Consider the following 16,045-nt stretch of genomic DNA (forward strand, 5'->3'; position numbering starts at 1 on the left):
TTTTTTGGCACAATTGTGTATTACATATATAATAAAATATAATTAGGTTAAATTCTAACTGAGGTTTAACAGGTTGAGGTGTCAAATTTCATTCAAGTGAAGTCAATAAATATGTATGAAAAAATATATATGAAAAAAAATCAAAATCAAAATCATTAAATAAAATTTTATTTTTTAATAACTTAATAACCCTCTTAATCTTTTTATTTAAACAATGAGTACAAAAATGTGAGATTGAATCTCTAATTCAAGGGAGAATTCAAGAAGGTAGTCAAACTAAACTTTTGGAAAGATAATTGATGTAACATTAACACATGTTCGGATTGATATCTCAATTATCTAACTTAGTATTGAAAATAGAATGCAATTCTAATTTTTGAGTTAAATTATCAAAAATACTCTAAAATTATAATAAGAGGGGTCATTATAGTCTCAGGATAGTCTTTGCCTCAAATACACTTTAAATATTAAGATTTCTTCAACCAAAAAATAAATAAATAAATAAATAAATTAAATAAAATAAAATCCTTAAAGACTTTTGTCTTTAAATTCATGAATGAAAACATTTGTATCGTTCATGTGTGGACTAAACTTACAAATCCATAAATAAAATAACAAAAAAACATTGAAGATATGGGGATAAAGAGAAAAACGACAATAAATATTGGTCCCAGATGAGTTATCTTTATTTTTTTTCTTGTATGTGTTTAAATTTGTCCAAATAAATAGGTACAATCTATTCCATCTATGAATTTAATGACAAAAGCCTACCATGATTATTATAAAATGAGTTTTTTAGAAGTTTGAGAGAGTAATGAAACCAACTCATGGTTTAAATCTATTTTTCATAATTTAATCCAAAAATTATAACTTTGGTGACTAGGATAAGTAGTTACCCCTAAATTCAACTAGATCTCACCATACATATAAAATGACCGTACAAAATATTTAGCAAAACTAAAACGAGAAGAAAACTGAAGTATGCCTAAATATTTTGGTCGATGTAAGAATTCAATTAGTAGTTTGCTCAGATAATTCTAAGGGGCAAAAATTCTGAGCCATTTTTTTTAGACTTCTTAACAAAATTGCACAAACTTGTTGCTACATGTTAAGCTGTATAAATAATACAACAGTAAGCTAATAATACAAAATTTTGTAGCATCCAGAATTTACATCCAAACTCACTCTCTCTCCTAATGCCAAGAACTAATGAAATGGTATGTACTTAATTTAGTTAATTAAATAATTCAAAACTCAAGAAATGAGGCAAAAAATTTTGACTTATCAGACTTCAATTTTCTGCATCAAATCAAAGCTGCCGGTACCCATCTTTGCTGGCAAACCAAGACAGATCCTAGCAGATGGAGTTTCCAAGGTGTCTACCTCCCCATGGAATGCAGCTTGAACAATGAACTTTGAAGCCGTCTCAAAAGTCATTCGACTGAAAGGAGATATTGAATCGGCTATGCCTCCTAGTCGGCTCATCGGTCGGTACCCACCAGAATGAGTCATATAATCAGCAACGAGAGTTAGATGTCGCATATTGACAGATATCCCATATGAAGTGAAAATGTTTTGAATTTCTCTTATTATGGTTTCCCTAGCAGCTTCCACTCCATATGTTTGAAGCATGGCATGAATGTCATTGGAATATATATATCTAACATCAAGCTCATCTTGCAACTCCCAGAGCGTCATGAAGTCAACCCCACTGGTCTGCAGAGCAGGAATTTTTTCCTTTTCTTCTGGTTTGATATTCTTTCTTTCCTTGACATTGTTCCCATGGTATATTACCGGACCTTCCTTGCACGTAATTTGTTGACATCGGATGATTTTGCCCGAGCTTTGAATAGACACCTTCTGGGCCGCTCTCTGAGCGATCTGGATATGCAAGCAAGAAAGTTCATTAAATGACGACAATGGTGAAAAGAGACTTGAGATATTAGAAGAATTAAATAATAATAATAACATAATATATTATGAGAAACATATATTACACCAACCATTTTCTAGACTGTTGGATGAGCTAGAAGAATAAAATTCACCCATTTAACTGGTTAGAGAAACTACACTAAAATGTATGCTATTGCTCGTCCTACTGTTTTTTAAATTGAAACTACAATGTTCGCTCGGGACAACTACAATACATGGGTATGGATGTCAAAAAAAATTGATTGGACTAATTATTTTCTACTACTACACAAGGGCAAACATGAAGTCAACATTCTGAAGACATAGTTAGTGATAGAAAGGAATAAAAAACCAGATCCAGATGAAAAGAGACAACAAAGGTGAGGAAGTACCTGGGTTAGCAAAATATGAGGTTCATTTGTAAACTTAAAATGAACCTCAAAATGATTTCCCTTGGCTTCCACAAAAATTGATCTATCGTAGTCAAATCTGGTGAACTCTTTAACTTTCTTCTTTTTGTTCGCTGCTTCGGTTGTCTTCCCTTTCGACTTGGACTTTGAGACATCTACTATCTCAGTCTGATTCTCAGATGTACCGCCTTTCACGATTTCCATCATATCATCATTGGTTATTTCAGCTTCATCGCCTTGATCAACTTCACTTTCAAATCCTGTTGATGGTTCTTTGGCATCAAGTTCATCTTCTGAATCATCTTCATAATCCATCTCATCGGTAGCTTGAAGTTTTTGTTTTTTCATATCGGAACCAAGATCTTCAGCGACATCTAAGTCATTACCAAGATCATCATCATCATCATTTTCTTCTTGTTGTGAACTGCTGAATTCATCTCTTTCACTTGAACCCTTTGATTGTGAATCGGAAACAAAATTTCTTATCCCATTGATCTTTGATAGCAAGTGCATTTCATTTTCGATCAAATCTTCCAACGCCCTAACAAATACATTTTCCAATGTGTCTTTCAAATCTTCAGGTGGTATATGAGCATGCTGTGGATTATTTTCAAGTGGATAAAAGTTAATTCGAAGCTTGTAAATACTGCATCTCTCTCGCTTTCTTTGAGAAAATGGCACAACAGTTGCATTCATGCTCTCTATTATGTCAGCTACTGTAATCTTCTTTAGCTTATTAGCAAGACACTTTGCAACATCCCTGTTATAACAAAGTCAGTTTTTCTGGTTCACAATAAACATAGGAAGCAACACGGATGCACAAGCATAAAGATTAAATGCCCAGAGCCTTGACGATTCAATAAAAATGCTTCAAACATGGAGAAGAATGACAATAAACAAATCCAAAAATAAAGCATCGGACGGACAGAGTTTAGGAGGAGATGATAACAATCACAACTTTAAGGACACGTCAATCTTAAACATGCAAAATGATACATATATATATATAGTAATAAATAAATAATTAACTAATTAATTAATGCATATGCTTCATGTTATAATATGTATTTACATATTTATGTATAGTTGCCCCAAGAAAGGTTTCTTTGTTCCCTATATACATGTACCTTTATTTTGAATAATATATGAAAGAATATATTCCAAAATACTAAGAACATGGTATCAGAGCCTCTCTAGGGTTTGAAACATTCATTTAACGGCTACGCCGTTCACCGTCTTCTGTCGCCGTCTGTCTTCGCCGTTCACTGGAAAATGCCACGCGTAAGGCTCACGTGCAGCCGGGAGAAATCTGTTCTGTCGCCACACGCAGGCACGTGGGAGCACGCAGGTGCTCCATTTCTTGTTTGTCTCGAGTCCTCCTTTCCGATACTTTTGGTTCCATCAAAATACATTCGGGTTTGAAGATATTTGAAGAATACACCTTTGTTTCTAGGGTTGGTTGATGTTTTGTTCAATTTTGTGGCAGTTTTGACCATTTAGTGTGATTTTACCCCAGTTTTTATATTTCGTTCAGTTGTTCTCATTTTGTTTGTGGGATCTATGGTCCATGTGTGAATCCAATATGGAGGAGGGAGATGAAGAATTTGGTGTTATCTAATGTTATTCTCCTTGCCTCAAAGATCTAGGATCACAAGTTAAATGGATCGAATTACTATTATTGATGTAGGACAATTCTCTTTTATTTATGAAGTACTGATATGGATGATCCTAAGACTGAGGGTCTGCCAGAAGATGATAAGAAGTAGAAGAGTTGGCTTCGTGATGATGCTCGACTTTATCTCCTGATCAAAAATTCTATTGTGAGAAAGGTTGTTAACTTGTAAATCGAAATGTGTATCGAAATTAAAAATTAGTATATCATGTATCATAACTATTGTATATCGTAAGTTTTAAATTTTAATTAATATTTTATATTTATATATATAATCAATAATTAATAACAAGTAGATAATTAAACCTTATAAATATGAAGTTTTTTATTTTTTATTTTTTAAAAAAACCCTCATCTGTTTCTCTATATTTTTATGACGTATGACCTTCTCATCTTCCTTTAAATTAGAAGACTCTTTGGTTCTCTCAAGTCTCAAAATTAATTCTTATTTAGGCTTTTAACCTTCTTTAATGCTAACCAGCCCCAAAATGGAAGAAAATTCAAACATTTAGTGACCCTTTCTATTCCTTTTATTTAGTTCTCTCCAAGTCCCAAGATGCCCTTCCACCTACCTTTGCATGCATGCCTAGCTGCTTCATCTTCTTCAGATTCAGTCCCTCCTCCACTTTTTCGTCTTCTTCAATTCATCACTTCATCTTCTTCAATTTTGTTCTTCTTCTTCGACATCTTCAATTTTTGCCTTCATCTCCTACTGCATCTTCTTCTCCTTCGATTTCGTTTGGGTTCAATTCCAAATTTTCACCTATGCTCCAATCTCAGTGTCGTGATTCAGGTGAGTAAGAAGTCTACTACTCTTTTTTTTTTTTCTTTTCTTTTCTTTTTTTTTTTTTCCTGAATCAGATTGATCCAATTCATTTCATTTCTTACAATTCAATGTCAAGAAACGGACAATACACATTATTTCCGATCCACAAATACGATTTGACTTGTTTTGCTTACGTTTCGTTCGGACTCGTACGATACAACTCGCGTATTGTACGAGTTTAACAACATTGATTGCGAGTGAGGTAATTGGTTTGGTCAACCATTGTAATTCTATGAAGGAAATCTTAGAGTTTTTAGAATTTCTGTACTCGAGTAAAGAACAAGTCCATAGAATGTTTGAAGATTGTATGCAGTTCTTTCGTGCCGAACAAAAAGCGGAATCTGTTACCAGCTACTTTATGAGACCTAAAAAGATAGCTGCCGAGCTTGCTTTGTTATTACCTTTCAGCTCAGATGTTAATGTTCAACAAGCTCAATGAGAAAAGATAGTTGTCATGATCTTTCTGAATGGAGTTTTACCTGAATTTAGAATGGCTAAAACACAAATACTTTATGACTCTAAAATCCCGTCATTAGAAGATGCTTTCAGTCGTGTTCTTCGCATTGAGAGTTCTCAATCCGATTTGTCGATTCCTCAACCCATCAGCGCCTTATTAGCAAGAATAATAACCCCAGGGTCACTCAAGGGATATACAACAATCTCCGGACAACTAATTATGATAATCGAAAATCAGATTCTCGGGAGATTGTCTATAACTATTATCGTAAGACTCGCCATTTGAAACGTGATTGTCAGAAGTTGTTGTATAAGAATCAACAATCTCAACATGCTCAGATAGCTTCCACCAGTGATATGATAGAGAAGTCGGTTACCATTTCTGTAAATGAGTTTGCTAAATTTCAGGTCTACCAAGACTCAATGCAAGCATCATCTTCATCTAATCCTACTGTCACCATTGCTGACACAGGTAATACGAAATGTCTCCTTACATCATCTACCAAATGGGTTATTGACTCTGGTGCCACAGCTCATATGACAAGTAATTCTAACTTATTTTCTAAACCTTTGTCCCCTACCTCTTCCACATCAGTCACTTTGGCAAATGGTTCAATATAGTCTATTCTTGGTTCTGGCACCATTAACTTTACTCCATCCCTTTCTCTATCTTCTTCTTACACTTGCCTCAACTATCTTTTAAATCTTTTAATTTAATTTCCATTAGCCAACTTACTCATGATTTTAACTGTGTTATCTCGTTTTTTCCGGGTTATTGCTTGTTTCAAGACCGTATGACGAAGAAGATTATTGGTGAAGGTTATGAATCGGAGGCCTTTATATTTTTTATCACCAGATATTGAAAGTTGAGGCATGCTCTGGAGTTACATCTCCGTTTGAAGTCCATTGTCGTTTGGGTCATCCGTCCTTCTTCGTTTATCCAACATTTCAGTCTTTGTCCTCTTTGAATTGTGATCCGTGTCAGTTTGCTAAATTTTATTGTCTTAGTTCTAGTCCTAGAGTCAATAAACAAGCAAGTGCTCCGTTCGAATTAGTTCATTATGATACTTGCGGTCCTTGCTCAATCATGTCTAAAAACAAGGTTTTATTATTTTGTTACTCTTGTTGACAATTATTCTCATTTGACTTGGTTATATTTTGTTGAAAATAGGGTTTTAACCTTAGGGGCATATTTGTCTTTTCCTCTGTACCCTATGGTTTCCCTCTTTTCTATTTAAGCTTGTAGCCTCTGTGTATGCTGTATATCAAATTCTAACAAGAATTCTTCATCCTGTGGTTTTTTTCTCCCCTATTAGGGTTTTTCCACGTAACTCTCTGTGTTCTATTTTTCTTTCTCTATCTGCCCTTTTCATCATGGTATCAGAGCATGGAGACGAAAACCTGGCCACCATTGAGGAAAACCCAACGGAAGAATCCCAATTACCAGTAGGTGAAAACAATGGCATGGATATAGCCATTATTGTCAAAAATGCCATAGATCATTACTTTCAAACAGTTCTTCCACACCTCCACCGTGGAAACCAGCCGACCGGACAGCCACTGTCCAGAGCCGAGACCCAACTTGAGCTGAGACCCATGGCGCCGCTGATCGGCGTAACAGGCCATCTGATCCACGCCCAGCAGCAGACGAATGACACCCTACAACCAATCCCTCCCGTGCCGCACAACTCCAGTCCGACGCAGCTCCAACCAATCGAAGCCTTCCAGGTCGCACAGCTCCAGACTAGTGCGTTCCCTCCCGTGCAGCTCAGTCGATCAACGTCATCTATGCAATTCTAGCCGGTGCAACCACCCAGTCGATCGGCGTTCCCTCCCAGCCGCTGCCTAACCGAGGACTTCTAGCCTACAACGTCTTCGACACCGCTGGAGCTGGTCCGAGCCACGGCGGTTCTCATAAGCCGAACCAGCCGGGAGTTGATCCAACCTGTGGCTGCCATTTCATCAATCAGAACCCTCTGTTCCAACCGGATTCGAACAGTAGTTTGGGTCACTCATCACTTATGATTGGTGGGTTCGAAGTTGGGGAGTCGTCGTCTCACCGTTGAGATCAAAGGAGTATAATTCAAAACCAGTTTACTCAGTTACAACTCCAGAATTCATCATCTCGTGGTTTTCCCTCCTTTATTAGGGTTTTTCCACGTAACTCTGTGTGTGCTATTTTTCTTCTCTACTCTGCCTTTTTCATCATATTTAATCAAAAATAGTTCTGAATTACTATCTCACTTTTGTGTTTCTCATGTTGAAATTCAAATATCAGTTTAATGTCTCCATAAAAGATGTGCACTGATAATACCAGGGAATATTTTTCTCATGTGCTTGGATCTTACTTTTGCGAACATGACATCATTCATCAATCTTCTTATGCTGACACTCCATCCCAAAATGGAGTTGCTGAACAAAAGAATAGGCATTTTACTTGAAATTGCACGTGCATTATCCTTTCAAATGCATGTTCCAAAGCACTTTTGGATTGATGCCATTTCCATTGTTTGCTTTCTGATTAATAGAATGACATCCTCTGTTCTTAATGGTGAGATTCCTTATCGTGTTTTTTTTCCTACCATATTTGTTTTCTATTTCTCCAAAGATATTTGGTTGCGTTTGTTTTGCTCGAGATGTTCGTTCTCATCATACCAAGTTAGATCCAAAATCCTTGAAATGCATATTCTTAGGTCATTCGCGTGTTCAAAAGGGGTATCGTTGTTATTGTCCTACTCTTAACAAGTATCTTGTATCCCCTGATGTTACATTTTTCGAAGATATGCCCTTTAGTCCAACACCGTCGAGTCCGTGTAAAGGGGAGGATGACGATCTGTTGGTCTATGAGATTACCTCTCCCACGTCATCATCCACTCCACCTACACCTAAGTCTCTTCCTTCTCGTCCACCCATTCCTCAAGTCTACTCCACACAACTTCCACAACAACCTCCAGGCACATGTCCTACACCAATGACTTCTTTTGACATCTGATCTAAGACCAAGTGATGATCTTCCCATTGCACTTCATAAAGATAGGCATGCTTGTACTTACCCTATTTCTTAGTTTGTTTAATATCATCAGTTTTCCTCACCCACATACTCTTTTATTACATCCCTTGATTCCACCTCTATTCCTAACTCTGTTCATGAAGTTTTGTCTCATCTTGGCTGGCATAGTGTAATGATTGAGGAGATGACTACTTTAGATGATAATGGTACTGGGGATTTAGTCTATCATCTTGCAGGATAGAAGGAAATTAGGTGTAAATGGGTGTTTGATCAAGGTTAACCTTGATGGAACTGATGATATTAAACAAACACGTTGTTGCTTGGTTGAAAGCCCGTCTTGTTGCCAAAGGTTATGCCCAATTTTATGGGACTAGTTAGTCAGACACGTTTTCTCTGGTTGCCAAATTAACTTCTATCTGACTTTTCCTTTCCATGGCGTCTACACATAATTGGCCTTTGCATCAGCTTGACATAAAGAATGTTTTTTTTTGCATGGTGATCTTCAAGAGGAAGTTTATATGGAGCAACCAAATGGGTTTGTTGCCCACATGGGTTTCTCTCAAGACTTTCCTTTAGGGTCAATTCGAAAGATTTAGGATCATCGAAGTATTTTTTGGGTATTTAAGTACGAGAAGCAAGAAAGATATTTATTTGTCACAACAAAAATTTATACTTGATTTGTTGTCTGAGACGGGAAAACTAGGAGTCAAACCAACAGTACTCCAATGATGCCAAATCTACAACTTGTTAAAGAAAGAGAATTGTTTAAGGATCCTGAGAGATATAGAAGACTAATTGAGAAGTCGAACTATTTAATAGTGACACGACTAGACACCGCTTATTCTATAAGTATTGTGAGTCAGTTTATATTTTCTCCTACAATGGATCATTGGGATATAGTAAAGCAAATTATATGTTATCTGAAAGCTGCACCTGGACGCGGGATCTTATATAAAGATCATGGTCATACAAGAATTGAATGTTTTTCGAATGTTGATTGGGTTGGATCTCGAGAAGATCGGAGATCGACTTCTGGATATTGTGTTTTTTGTGGGAGGAAACTTAGTATCATGGAAGTGTAAAAAACATAATGTAGTTTCTCGTTCTATTCTAAGTCAGTATATAGAGCAATGGCACAATCTATGTGCGAAATAGTATGGATACACCAACTGTTATCTGAGATGGGCTTCAGTGTTACTGTGCTAGCTAAATTATGGTGTGATAATCAAGCTGCACTTCACATTTCATCCAACCCAATGTTTTATGAACGAACTAAATATATTGAAGGGGGTTGTCATTTTATTTGCGAGAAAATACAATGGTTAGTTTCCACAGGATATGTGAAGAAAAAGCTATCTATGTAACAAGTTGGGCATGGTTAATATATTTGCTCCAACTTGAGACAGTGTTATAATTCGTATTTACATATTTATGTATAGTTGTCCTTTGTGGTAATTGTACATACCCAGACTAGGGTTTCTTTGTTCCCTATATATATGTAACTTTATTCTGAATAATAAGAGAATATATTCCAAAATACTAAGAACACTTCATTTTAAGGTGATTTCAAACACTCTTCACCCTTGATTACACTGGGAACTGAATTAAAAAAGGATTAATATAGTATAAAGATTATGATATACAAAGATGAAAGTATGAAAATTATTGGCAATGCCTTGAAACCACACAAAATTCACATACAAATATATGATGTCATATATATGTGTATATATTGTTGGTTATTTTTGTATTATCCTCTTTATTGTGTTTTGAGCATTAGTCTCATTTCATTATTTCAATGAAGACACTTGTTTATGTTTTAAATATGTATACATACATATATATACATACATATATGTATATGTATATCTACGTATACGTACATATATGTATATACACAGATGTATATCTACGTACATATATGTACATACATAGATACATGCATAATATAATCACAGGTGAAGCTCACTTGTGTCCACAAAATTCACACAAATATACAATGTGATCAATAATGTTCCTTTCACAAAAGTTCGGTAAGTTTCAAGGTCTACCTAGATTTTTTTAATTAAAAAAATGGAAACAACACTAAAACATGCTGATGTTATTGTTGCTGAAATCACTATGTTGACTAAGAAAATTAACTCACTGAAAATAACATATACACAGGTAATAACAAAGTCAAACAAATTGCCACGTAGGGAAGAATCAAGAAACACTAATTTTAACTTACATTGAGTAGCCCTCTCTCAATGGGCATGTCATTATAGGTGTCTTAATCTCTTGAGAAGCAGTCATCAAGATCTCCTGAAGGCGAGGAATTCCAAGGGTCACATTCATCTCACCACGCCCAGCATGATGGAATGTGTTTAACCTGGGATAGATATTTCATCTCAATAACAAAAGAGAATGATAGTAAAATCAGACACTACATGATATCTATCCAATGAGTTCTTTCACTGGAACAGCACATATATGAGATATTGGCATTAAGTATAGCAAAGTATCAACCTAGCATATATTTCATGTGACATTGCCAACTTCGTCCTTCTCATGACTCTAACGCTAAACATCTGTCCCCTCCGAAGAGGAGTGCAATGACCTGAGTTTTTCCTCCTCTTGGAAGTAAATACTTTAGTGTACATGTCCTCGTACATTAGTTTAACCCCAAAACTAACTCTATTTTATATTCCTCTCTTCTATATGAGCAAGAAGAAAGCTTCTTTTCACGAATTTTGGTTAAGGAGGGTACTCACCAATCAACTAACAAAAGAAATTCCTAACCAGGAAAACCTGGGAAAAGAGTTCATTCTTCACCAAGTATCTATACTAATTAAGATGACTTAATCCTTTCCAACTAAGAATTGCTTTAACAAAGCCTTATTCATAGAGAAAGAATATGACTAAGCCTTAAAAGAGAAATACAAAGGAAGCTCTTACGTCATCTGTGTTGATGGCTCTCCAATAGACTGTGCAGCCAGTACGCCAACTGGTTCTCCAGGCTGTGCCAGACTTGATAGGTACTTATTCTCCAATAGTCTGACGAAGTCTTCTTTTGGTACCAGACCAGGAACCTTATCCTTAGAAAGTGAATTATATATGAACTCTGCTTTCTCTTGAAGAGATGAAGGCAACTCATTGATGAATAGATTATACTTGCCAAGTTGATGATGACTTTTTTGGTAAAGCATATCTTGGTTCTGAAATAAAAATAGGTATGGCATTCACTTAGAACAAAAACAAACAATTTTTTTATAAAAGGGAAAAAAATTAAAAATAAAAAAATAATACTAATAAAACTCTATTGCACATTCAGATTTCTGAAGGTCATCTTACAGCTGCTAGTGCTTCAAATTTTGTAATAAAGGCTGTTTTATGGACATCTACACCGTCCTCGCCATATTGGAATTGAATCACAGAGCCATCAGCATCGCGGACAGTGTGATCGTAACAAATTTTCAGAGACTCCAGATTTTTTATTAGGCATCTTTGTAGATATCCACTCCGAGATGTCTTAACTGCTGTATCAACCAACCTATTAAAGAGAATTCACGGTTTATATATCAATAAAGATGTCATGGAAACAAATTAAAAACAGACATATATCTCTTATATAGAATATATCCGTATATTGGTATATTTAATACAATGGTAGATATAAAACATGTAAATTAACCAACAATAGAAACACAATACACTTCATTGAAAGCATGTGAAGTAACTCAATTTTTTTGAAAGAGTGAAGTAAGCCGATTAATAATTGGAGAGTGTGAAGATGTAGAAATATTTAATTGGTTGTGGCTAGAGGAAGAAGATGTGTTCTTAATAGTTTAAATGGATTAATATATAAGGATTAGAATCAGAGCCTCTGCTTTTTTTTTCACTTTATATGTTGGGCATACGTGAGCTGACTTTGATTTTTCTTTCTCAAAGCCAGTGTCTGAAATTAGGGGGAAAAAAACATATATATAAATGTATATTTTAAGTTTGTTGGACCCATTTCCAAAGGGTGTTTAAAACAAACACCCTGCCTAAAACAAAGTGGCCATGCTTCCTAATACAGTTTATGGCCTCAAATTGAAGTGGAGCTCACAGGTACTTCTGTAAATACAGCAGCTCTTTGATCAACTTGGATAGGAGGAGCTTTTTCAAACGCATGGGGAACCCTCTTCCCTCTGGCCTTTGGGCTTTAACCGGTAGGGTACTGCCCTTACTTTGTATTGATATATTGAGAAAGAACAAGGCAATACAGAATCTCCCAGTCCTCTCCTCTCTCAACTTCATACTCCAAAACATGAAAAACTGGAGGGAAAAAAGCTACTATTTTTCCCTAAATACCTCTCAGCCTAACGAACAACATAACAGACTCTGTACACCAACATTCTCCTCACTGGTTCCCACAAGACGTCCCCAACCTCCCAAAATGTAACTAACTGGTCCCTTCCACTATGACATTCTTACCCCTCCTCGTATATTGATGTATAATTGGTGGCCTAACATAACCCCTTTCCCTTTTTAGTAATCTATTTCAAGTTTCTTGCTAGTACACAAATCTTGAACTGAAATGACGATCAAGAATACAAACTTAACTAGGAAAGTACAAAATGTGTAATATAATGGGTTTCAATGAAGGTACATGAAGTAAAAGTAATTTAACTGGATATTTAAAAAAAATAAAAAATAAGCAATCCTGTTGATGCCAAATCATGCAAAAATATACTGTGCGATCAACGGAAGTCCAGAAGAAGTTTAATTTACCCTTCACGGCCAGCCATGCAATGGAAGTAATATTCTTGAGGTCGAAGCCCAGTAAGAAAGCGATCAACAATGAACCCTCCAGCTCGTGATGCCCAATCCCAAGGTGGAAAGCAGGGTAAAGTCTTTCCTGAGACCATTCTGGGAACTCGTTTGCCTTCTAACTGTTGCTGGCCTAAATGTGAAGATATTTGTTGAAAATTAGCCTGTTCAAAAGCAAGATACTTTTAGGGGGGGCAAAATCTTAAAATATAGTAAAATTGTGATTGAGCGATCTTTTAAGTTTCCAACCAGACGCACTTAAATGCAACAAATAAGATATGAAAAAAGCATTTAAACTGCATCAACAAGTTTAAGTTCATAAAAAAAAGGACAATTATATTGTGTAGGATGGAATCCCTAAAATATCTTATGTAATCATTCGTTTTATTTTTCTTAAATCTTATGTTCTTTATTGCCACATCATACTTCCTATGGTACAACCTACAAAGAATACAATACCACCATCCACAATTTTACCATCTTCGGAAGTTATAGCTTCACTGTAGTGTCAAATTAAACAGGAAGGGAAAATGAAACCATTATTCTCTACAGGAAAAAATGACACGAGAGAAGCCTACACTTTGACTCTCTAATATTATTACTCAACAATCAGTTCAATAAAAAAAAGAGTAGCATTTGCAAAATTGCAAAGGCATAGGATCCTATTTACATAAGCGTCTAATGAATCATCTAATAACTATACCAACTTCTCTTTTTTATAAAAAGACAAAAGGAAAAAGAAAAAAACAACTAACAACAACAATACCAACTAACCACAACCCTAACTACTAGGAAGTAGCTACTCAGCAAACAAAAAACATGAAACGTGTAGCTATTAATATAATAGCATTGCAGGGGTCAAATACATGAAAAACATGATCTTGTTCTGTTAGCATATTAAGCTACCAGTCTACCACAAGATCTAAATGTTTAAGCTAAAGTAACTGTCTTATATTCTTAAGGAGTCGTGCATAAGTAAGGTGAACTTTGTTTGGAAAGAAATCCACCTTTACTATGCCTTTTTAACAATTGCACTAATGAAGGTTTGATGTAAGAAGAATAGGGGTTAATTGGGTAATTAGGTAATATTCTAGGTTAATTTCCCTTTTACCCCCACTTGTAATAAAACTCTATAAATAGGAACCCTCCCCTCTTGTATGAAATACATTATTCACTCTAATAAAAGATCAACAATCTTGATTCTTAGAGAGAATTCTCTTTTTATCTCTTTTAGGCTATGAATTGGTATTAAAGCGACCGTCTGGGCCAAGATTGACTGCCGCTGTAGAAGACCGGGAAACTCTTGGCAACGTTGATCACAAGAGAGAGCTTCGTGAATTGTGCTCGTTGTCAAACAACACACAGCTAATTAGGGGGAACCCTTGAAATTCCAAGAAAGAAAAAAGAAACCAAAGATTATTCAAGATTTTGCATGAATGGACTATTATAGACCAAAGAAGGCATCCAAGAAAAAATATAACAATTGGTATGGGCAAGAAAATCAAACTTACTTCAAAAAAGAGTGCTGGAATTCTGACTCAAGTGATTTCGATGAAGAATTTCAACATACTAATTTTGCCCATGCTCGATTTTCTTAAAGAACGTATTAGTATCCACATTGGAAGTTTGATTCTAGTGATTCTATTGATTCCGATGATGTATCCAGGACAGTTTGGGACCAAATAAGAAGGCGACAATATCGGAAAAGGGCCCAAAGATCCAATCAAACCCATTTTTCAAGATATCAATGTAAAGATTGGGAGTTAGATGAATTAAAGAATCATCAAGAATCATCAAAAAGGGATTTTTACTCTTTTGGTTATGAAACACGATCAAGAAAGGTTGATTCAAGAGAATCAATGGATGAGTCCTATACCTATCATGAGATTAAAACATATTCAAGAATCCAACAAAACGACTACTTAGATCCTGTAGCATTGGAGGAAATAAAGAAAACAACAAAAGAAATCCAACGTTCATTGGAGAAAATGACTCAACATATTGATCAATTATCAATTCATTTGCAAGAGTTCAAGAACGGATTAATTTCATATATCGAAGAAAGAACAAAAGAACCATGATTGGAAAATTTTCAAATCGAAAATCTTGAAGATAAAATTGAAGAAAAAACAAGAATTTGAAGATATTGATTTGGAAATAGTTTCAAATGAAGAAGAAAAATCCAACAAAGAAGATGAAAAGAAGTATCAAACACCGAGCAAAAATCGAACAAGAACGACACACTGATTGCGGTGAAAATGGATCACCAAACTGTCAACGAACTTGAAGCGAATGATAAAGAAGATGTGATTCTTGAATGATTTTCCTTGGAAGGTGATTTTTTAGTGATTGGTCCTTTGAATACGGTTTTGAATGAGCTTGAAGGAAACAAATTTTTTGGGTTTATGCTCGATGGAGAAGTTCATCTTGTGGTGGCAATATTAGATTTTTTGTCTCGAATTTATACCTTTGATCATAATATTTTTGTTCAAAATGTAGGAAGGTTTGGTCATACTCCGTTGAGCAAGTTTATTCCATTCCTTGTTTGCTTCATAATTTTTTTCTTTTTAAAACTCGAGGGCGAGTTTTCTTTTTGGAGGGGTAGAATGATGTAAGAAGAATAGGGGTTAATTGGGTAATTAGGTAATATTCTAGGTTAGTTTCCTTTTAGTAAAGTTCTATAAATAGGAACTCTCCCTTCTTGTATGAAATACATTATTCACTCTAATAAAAGATCAACAATCTTGATTCTTGGAGAGAATTCTTCTTTTATCTCATTTAGGCTACATCAAGGTTATTTGTTCAATGAAGGCTTACGTCCCTTCAGAAGAAAAGGGATTAAAAGGGAAAATAAAGTTTGAAAAATGACTAATGAAGAAGATAGAAACATATCACAACTATGGGAGATGCATTATAAAATTGGGGTAAGAGAGGCTGGAACTCTCGACAAGCTATGAGATATGGGA

At 35.3% G+C, this 16,045-nt stretch overlaps 1 protein-coding gene across 4 annotated transcripts in view; it reads right to left on the bottom strand.

The window, feature by feature from the left end:
- Positions 1-1,015: 1,015 nt before the first annotated feature.
- LOC120092142 (DNA-directed RNA polymerase I subunit 1) overlaps positions 1,016-16,045 on the bottom strand; it is a 32,157-nt gene continuing 17,127 nt past the window's right edge. For all 4 annotated transcript variants that reach the window (XM_039050356.1, XM_039050355.1, XM_039050354.1 and 1 more), the window contains exons 18-23: positions 13,041-13,243; positions 11,619-11,817; positions 11,223-11,482; positions 10,516-10,656; positions 2,304-3,081; positions 1,016-1,881 (exon numbers count right to left, since the gene is read on the bottom strand). In XM_039050356.1, the coding sequence (XP_038906284.1) occupies positions 1,285-1,881; positions 2,304-3,081; positions 10,516-10,656; positions 11,223-11,482; positions 11,619-11,817; positions 13,041-13,243 (2,178 nt within the window). In that variant the 3' untranslated portion in view covers positions 1,016-1,284. The remainder of the gene's footprint in view (positions 1,882-2,303; positions 3,082-10,515; positions 10,657-11,222; positions 11,483-11,618; positions 11,818-13,040; positions 13,244-16,045) is intronic.

This window comes from Benincasa hispida, chromosome 11 (genome assembly GCF_009727055.1).
Source record: "Benincasa hispida cultivar B227 chromosome 11, ASM972705v1, whole genome shotgun sequence".
Taxonomy (NCBI): Eukaryota; Viridiplantae; Streptophyta; class Magnoliopsida; order Cucurbitales; family Cucurbitaceae; genus Benincasa; species Benincasa hispida.